Source organism: Mobula birostris, chromosome 27, assembly GCF_030028105.1.
Source record: "Mobula birostris isolate sMobBir1 chromosome 27, sMobBir1.hap1, whole genome shotgun sequence".
Taxonomy (NCBI): Eukaryota; Metazoa; Chordata; class Chondrichthyes; order Myliobatiformes; family Myliobatidae; genus Mobula; species Mobula birostris.
In genome coordinates this window covers 11,682,896-11,690,435 of record NC_092396.1, presented here as the reverse complement: position 1 = coordinate 11,690,435, position 7,540 = coordinate 11,682,896, and the positions used below count along the sequence as shown (strand labels likewise).

Genomic DNA, 7,540 nt, shown 5'->3' with positions numbered 1-7,540 from the left:
ACAGAACTGCCGCACTCTGGATGTTTGTGCTTTTCGTAATCTCTCAAGAGCGTTGTATGTGAAAATCCCAGGAGGTCAGCAGATTCTGAGATACTCAAACCACCCCATCTGGAACCAACAATCATTCCATGGTCAAGATCACTTAGATCACACTCCCCCCCCCCCCCGATGCTTAGTCAACTGAACCTCTTGACCACGTCCGCATGCTTTTATGCATTGAGTTGATGCCACATAATTGGCTGATTAGATATTTGCATTAAAGAGCAGGTGTACCTAATAAAGTGATCACTGAGTGTACGTACTTTTCAAACAAAAATAATCTTTAAGTGGATGGGCTACAGCAGCAGAAGACAATGCCAGACCATTCCTGATGAAGGGTCTCGGCCTGATGCTGCCTGCCCTTCTGAGTGCCTCCAGTATTTTGTGTTTATTGCTCTGAGCTTCCAGCATCTGCAGAATCTCTTGTGCTTATGATAGCAAGATAATGTGCATGTCACCCAGGATGCCAATTCAATGCTGTGGCAGAGGTGCTGTTTTATATATTATCTGAGCCAAGTCTCTTCCCAGGACAGAGGTCAGAATAGAATGTCTGGTTCAAGAATTTGGCATCAGTTGTATGAATAATATGTCTTGCCCCTTAGAATCAACCAATTATTAGTTCAGTACTGGTCTCGGAGAAAACTGTTTAAAAGAGTAAGAGGAGTGATAAGATATATTAAAATAAGAAAACGAGGTAAATATTGACTTTCCATTAGCCAAAGCCTGGCAGCATTTATTCTATAATGATACACTTTAATAATACAATACAGGCAAACACACAAAAACCTCAGTGAAATGCATAGTTTTCCTTAAATACTTTGGTTAACATTTAATACTTAAATAGTTAACAAGTAATACAGTAGAGAACATGAGATGTTCTGGTCGGCTGTCTCAGGCTTTTGAAGGTTTGACCATCACTGGCACTTCATTGCTTCTGCCATTCTTTTGGCTTTGGTTTGTAGATACCTGTTCCTTCCTTCTTCGAACCTTCTCTTTTCATCTTCTGTTTCAACCTATTAATAATAAAAAAAAAGAGAAATAATGACAATTGTGTGCTCCCGACAGTTCTTTTGAGGGTTGAGGGTCAGGGTGGTTGGAGTTTACTGACTGACCCATGACACATGGTCAAGTATGCTTTAATAAGATTGGGGAATTGGCACAGATCAGTTTCAATTGAAATGCAGCCTTGTTCTCCCGTAATTAAGGAACGTGCTACGCATTGTTAGCATTCTTCCACATTGATGATGAGCTTAATAGCACAACATGCTTTCTGAAACTGCTCTGGGAAAGGAAACAAGGCCAATTAGCACCATCATACAGCATATCTGGCTGTTCCTATGAAGCTGCAAATTACTTGAGCAGTACCACAGGAGATCAGTGCATGTGTGGACTGATGGATCAGTCACACCTCATGGTTCACTTGTGCCTATAGCTTGGATGGAGAGCCAGCTGGTTTCCTTTGGAGGGAAATCTGACTGATGGGATGGAAGGTAATACATTCAAGCCAGTGGTGGATGGTGCTGATGGGAATGAGGGAGGAATAAGTTATGTGGATAACCTGTGGGGATTGGGATCTTCCTGAGAGACATGGATTCAATGGGTCAAAATGACCTCCTTCTATATTGTAAGGGAACATGGATCACATAGTTTAAACTAATACCAAATGATCATAAGATATAGGAACAAAATTAAACCATTAGGCCTATTGAGTCTTCACCACTCAATCATGGCTGATTTTTTTTTATGCAGGACATAATGGTGTACTGATGGAACTTGATAAGACATTCCTTCCCCTCATGTTCCTTCCTCCGATGTCACCTCCCTAATATTGCCTGAATACCCACTCCCTATCCCCTCCACCCACTCAAATCCCCTCCCTCTCATTTACTATCCCGGCCTGCGCATCACAGCCAAGCACTTTTCCAGAGCGTATGAAAACACTCACAAAAGCCTTTCCTCAGAGCTATGCCTTGAATGAGCAAAGGCTTTTGTGAATGTTTTCATGTGCAGGGCTGGTTCTGTTGCACACATTGTCTTGGCCCTTATACAGGATACAATCTGCTGCAACGTACCCAGAATATAACAGGACCTCGAGCCTTTAATAACACTGAAGAATTTGTCAGCCTTGGGAGATCCATTAGTTTGTTAGCTGGCTTTGATCCATCAGCAGATAGCAAGCTCCGCTGCATGTGCATGCCCCTGGCATCGGGGGATTTACAACTATTGAAAAGTTTTGTTAAAGTAAAAGAGTTCTGTACTGAACCTCTATCTTTAAAATAAATTTAATTGTGATAATTAGTTTGTGAGCAATTAGAAGCCATTATTGAAGTAAGTAACCTGATTAAACTGATTAAAATGGCTGCTGAGTCATTAAGTCCATTCAAGGATGAGATAGTTCAGGGAATCAGATTTTCTAAGGAACCAGTAAGAAAATAAACTCAGATTAATGATCAATCAGAATTAATGTGAATGGAGGAGGAGCCTAGAGAGGACAAATACTCAATTTCTTAGGCCATAGAGAGTGCAGATGAATAAATCCATAATATGAGCAAACAAAAAACTCAGGTTATAAACAGGAGAAAGTCTGCAGATGCTGGAAATCCAAAGCAACACACACAAAATGCTGGAGGAACTCAGCAGGTCAGGCAGCATCCATAGAAATGAATAGATAGTCGATGTTTCAGGCCAAAACCCTTCTTCAGGACTGAGAAGGAAGGGTGAAGAGGAAGGAGGCTAGATAGAAGGTGATAGGTGTAGCCGGGTGGGTGGGAAAGGTCAAGAGTTGGAGAAGAAATCCGATAGGAGAGGGAAGTGGACCGTGGGGGAAAGGAAAGGAGGGTGGGACTCGGGGAGGTAAAAGATGAGGGTGAGAATGTGTTTATCGGAAGGAGGAATCGAGATCCATGCCGTCAGGTTGGATGCTACCCAGACAGCATCTAAGGTGTTCCTGTTTCACCCTGAGGGTGGCGCCACCTTGGCACAAGATTAAACCATGGACCGACACGTCAGAACGGGAATGGGAATCGGAATTAAGATGTTTGGCCTCCAGGAAGTCCCGGTTGTGACAGATGGTGTGGAGGTGCTCGACGAAGCAGCCCCCACCTTACGACGGGTCTTACCAATCAGTAAGCGTAAAGGAGTTGGGTGCTTACTGTTCTGGTTAACAACAGATGGTGCAACCGGGTCATATTATGATCGAGGAACGTGTTTGTAGACCGGATATTGAACTTTTTACTGTTGAACTTCGGCCATATTCCACCGAGATACAACACTGGGCGGCACGGGAGGTCGCTCCTGCCTGTGGCCATCGAACTTGCAGCTCTTCCCGTGGAGGGTCAGACACCCTGAGCCAATAGGCTGGCCCTGGACTTATTTTCCATCTGGCATAGTTTGCATTTTGTTGTTTGATTGTTTGTGGTTTTTGTATTGCTATATTTATGCTCTATTCTTGGTTGGTGCAGCTGTAACGAAACCCTATTTCCCTCAGGATCAATAAAGTATATCTATCTATCTATGTAGAGGCGGTGCATCAGGAGCCCTGGACACAACAGCTGGCCTCAGCAGACTTGCCTCACCTGGAAGGACTGCCTGGGGCCCTGAAAAGAGGTGAGGGAGGATGTGTATGGGAAAGTATAGCACTCAGGCCGCCTGCAGGGTCTGCATCTTGAGGGCTAGAACTGTAAGGCACAGGAATTAAATTAGACTAGACTACATTCAAAAAACATTCTGCATACTTCCAATTTTCATATATTAAAGATGAAGCACCGGAGAAGATTTGTAAAAGATTTACAAGGATGATAGCACACTGGGAAGTTATGTCTGTTAAGAATGACTGAACAGGCTAGGACTGTTTCCTTTGCAAAGACTTTAAGGTAAGAGGCCTCTGAAGTTTATGACAGTATTTGATAAGGCAAAGGCAGAATAGAGGTCGTCACTTGTGGGGGAAATTAATACAATTAAATATAAATGCATGAGAAAGTACAGGAAAATAAATGCAGGGAGATTACTATCCCCAGGAGTTCACACAAATAGATTCAGAGACAGAGAGAGAGAGATAAAGAACAGATACAGGCCTTTTGGCCTGTCAAATCTATCCAACTGCTAAGCATCCATTTAAACTCTAATCCTACCCTGACCTATTTTGTTCTCCCTGCATCTCTCCCCGTCCCACCCCACTCACAGCCCACCATGCACCGACACATTAAGGGCAGTTTATAATGGATAATCCTCTAACAACCTGCACATTTCCAGGATGTGACTGGAAACAGCAGCAGCTGGGGGGGGGAGGGGGAGGGGAGGGGAGGGGGGGGAGGGGGAGGGGAGGGGGGGGAGGGGGAGGGGAGGGGGGGAGGGGGAGGGGAGGGGGGGAGGGGGGAGGGGGAGGGGAGGGGGAGGGGGGAGGGAGGGGGGAGGGGAGGGGAGGGGAGGGGAGGGGGGAGGGGAGGGGAGGGGGAGGGGAGGGGGGGAGGGGAGGAGGGAGGGGAGGGGGGAGGGGATGGGAGGAGGGAGGGAGGGGGAGGGGGGAGGAGGGAGGGAGGGGGAGGGGGGAGAGGGAGGGAGGGGGAGGGGGGAGAGGGAGGGGAGGGGGAGGGGGGAGAGGGAGGGGAGGGGAGGGGGAGGGGGAGGGGGAGGGGGAGGGGGGAGGGGAGGGGGGAGGGGGGAGGGGAGGGAGGGAGGGGAGGTGGGGTGGGGTGGGGTAACCCATGCCACCACAGGGGAAGATGTTCAAATTCACCAAGATAGCACTGGAGGCCTGGACTGAACGGGGTCACTGCAACTCTGAGGCATCAGCTAGTAGAGTTAAGGGATTTGGATTTTCTTGGGAAATTGTAAGATAATATATTGTTCACTGTCCCAGCATGGTTCTATTTAAGGTGAGGCTGGAGAAGCAAAGGAAGGAAAAAGGAATGGAAGAAGGTGCTTAGAGCTGAAGACGAAGAACAGAAGGATGTTGGTGAGCAGGCATCAGTTGGGTTGATTGTTCACATTTGAGATTGAATGTGATATTCCCTTCTGTAATCCCCAGATGATTCAAAGACCTTGAGGCACAGATATAACAGTTTAGGCAAAAGATGGGAAAAACCTGGGGAGTTTTCAGTTTACAGAGAGAAATTTTGAAATTCTGGGGTGCCTTGTAGGGGATGGCTAATCAAAATCAACAGGGGCTCAAAGGGCACAAGAGAGAATGACATTGGTTGCCAGTCTTGACCTGTTTATGTTTGCAAGAAAATGAATATTGAGATATACATGTTGCTAGATACTGTACTTTGATAAATTTACTTTGAACTTAGGACACTAATTTTCAGGCTGTGGACAAAGAGCACCGGAATAGGACAGGCCAGACACAATGGACCTTAGGAGCTGTAACAATTCCGTGATTCTCTAAGGACACTGACTCAAGCTCTGTTATCTTTGCTGCCATCCCAGCTATAAATACTGTCACAAGAAAGCAGGATCCATCATCCACGATCCCCACCACCCAGGCCATGCCCTCTTCTCACTGCTGCCATCAGGAGGAAGGTACAGGAGCCTTAGGTCCCACACCACCAGGTTCATAAACAGTTATTACTCTTCAACCATCAGGCTCCTGAATCAGAGTGGATAACTTCACTCATCCCAACTGTGAACTGATTCAGCAACCCATAGACTCATTTTCAAGGACTGCACAACTCATAATCTTAGTATAATTTATTTATTATTGTTATTTGTTTTTTACTTGTATATGCACAGTTGGTCTTTTGCACATTGATTGTTTGTGTGTAGGCTTTATAGAGCTATAGAAAACTACAGCACAGAAACAGATCCTTTGGCCAATCAGGTCAGTGGCGAACCATTTAAACTGCCTAGTCCCATAGACCTGCAACTGGACCATAGCCTTCCATACCCCTACCATCCATATACCTATCCCAATTTCTCTTAAATGTTGAAATTGAGCTCGGATGCACCACTTGGGCTAGCAGCTCATTCCACACTCTCATGAACCTCTGAGTGAAGAAGCTTCTCCTCATGCTCCCCCTTTAGTTATTTATCTTTCTATTTATTTATTTAGATACAGGCCAGAATAGGCCCTTCCAGCCATTCTGTACGGCACTCCCCCAATTTAATCCTAGCCTAATCATGGGACAATTAACAATGACCAATTAACCTACCAACTGGTACATCTTTAGACTGTAGTTGGAAACCAGAGCACTCGGAGGAAACCCACGTGGTCAAGGGGAGAACGTACAAGCTCCTTACAGGCAGTGGCGGGAATTGAACCCGGGTCACCTGTACTGTAAAGCGTTGTGCACTACGCTACTGTGTCAACTTTTTCATTGATTCTATTCTATTTCTTTGTTCTACTGTGAATGCCAGCAAGAAAATGAAACGAGGTAATATATGGTGATCTATTAATACAGTTTGACAATGAATTTACTTTGAATTTTTGCACTTTAAAATACTTGGTTTGCATGCATCAGCAGAACTGGATCTGTATGCACTCAATTAATTGGAAGGTAAATTTTAATGAGCCTCAGGAGCAGAGGAACTCAAAACCTGTGGAATGGATGTAGCAGTGGAAAAAACCTGCAAGGCGTACTCTAGGGCATTGTGTTGGTAAGCACTCCATTTTACTGAATCAGACACTCTCACATCTCTTGTGCAATTCTCTCTCAATGCCACCGAGTGTACCACACTTGACACATAATAGAATGTTATTTGAAGTGTCATTCCACAAGCATTATTCAACCATGTATTCATCACTGAATATAATGCAGGTGGAGTTGGGGCCAAGGTCAAGAGGCTCTTAGCCATATTATCACAGAATCAATTGGGGGCAGGAGCGAAAAGCACCATTAAACATTATTAGTGATATCCACTGAGTCATGAGTTTAGCTACCAAGGATAGTATGCATTTAATACTTAAATGCCTAGCATAACAAAAGATGGTTTCAGCAGTTTCCGGATTGGCGTTCTGGAGGCAGAGCTGAAATCTCTGACAATCACCCTTTTTTTTAGATTATGAGGACACTCAGTCCCCTTCTCACTACATGCTATAACAGTGGTTAGAATATAGAATAATACAGCACAGGAACAGGCCCTTCAGCTCACAATATTGTGCCGAACCAGCTGAAAAGCAAATTAAAAACACCCAAACACTAATCCCTCCTACCAACACAATGTCCATATCGCTCCATATTCCTCACACTCATATGCCGATCTAAACGTCTCTTAAAAACCTCCTCCGGTCAAGATGGCGCCTGCATACAACGCTCCTTTGGTCAACATCTCCTAGATAGATCATGAAACCAAATATTTCACTTCTTTTATGTCTTTTATGTTTGTTTCTCGTCTTGGATGTGATTCTGGAACTGCTGGAGTTTGTGATTTGCAGTTTGGCGATCGTTTGGGTGTTCCAGTGAGAGGTTTCTGGGAGGTAGAGGCTGCGTGCGGGAACCTCATGGCAGACAGGCTGCAAACCTGACTTCATCTCACCTATTAAATTTTCCATTGTTCGCCAATG

General features: G+C 45.0%; 1 protein-coding gene across 4 annotated transcripts in view; it reads right to left on the bottom strand.

Annotated features, from left to right (window-relative positions):
• Nucleotides 1–749: 749 nt before the first annotated feature.
• The window catches only part of acot7 (acyl-CoA thioesterase 7), a 257,856-nt gene continuing 251,065 nt past the window's right edge, over nucleotides 750–7,540 (bottom strand). For all 4 annotated transcript variants that reach the window (XM_072245005.1, XM_072245006.1, XM_072245008.1 and 1 more), the window contains one exon: nucleotides 750–1,052. In XM_072245005.1, coding sequence (XP_072101106.1) covers nucleotides 954–1,052 — 99 coding nt within the window. In that variant the 3' untranslated portion in view covers nucleotides 750–953. The remainder of the gene's footprint in view (nucleotides 1,053–7,540) is intronic.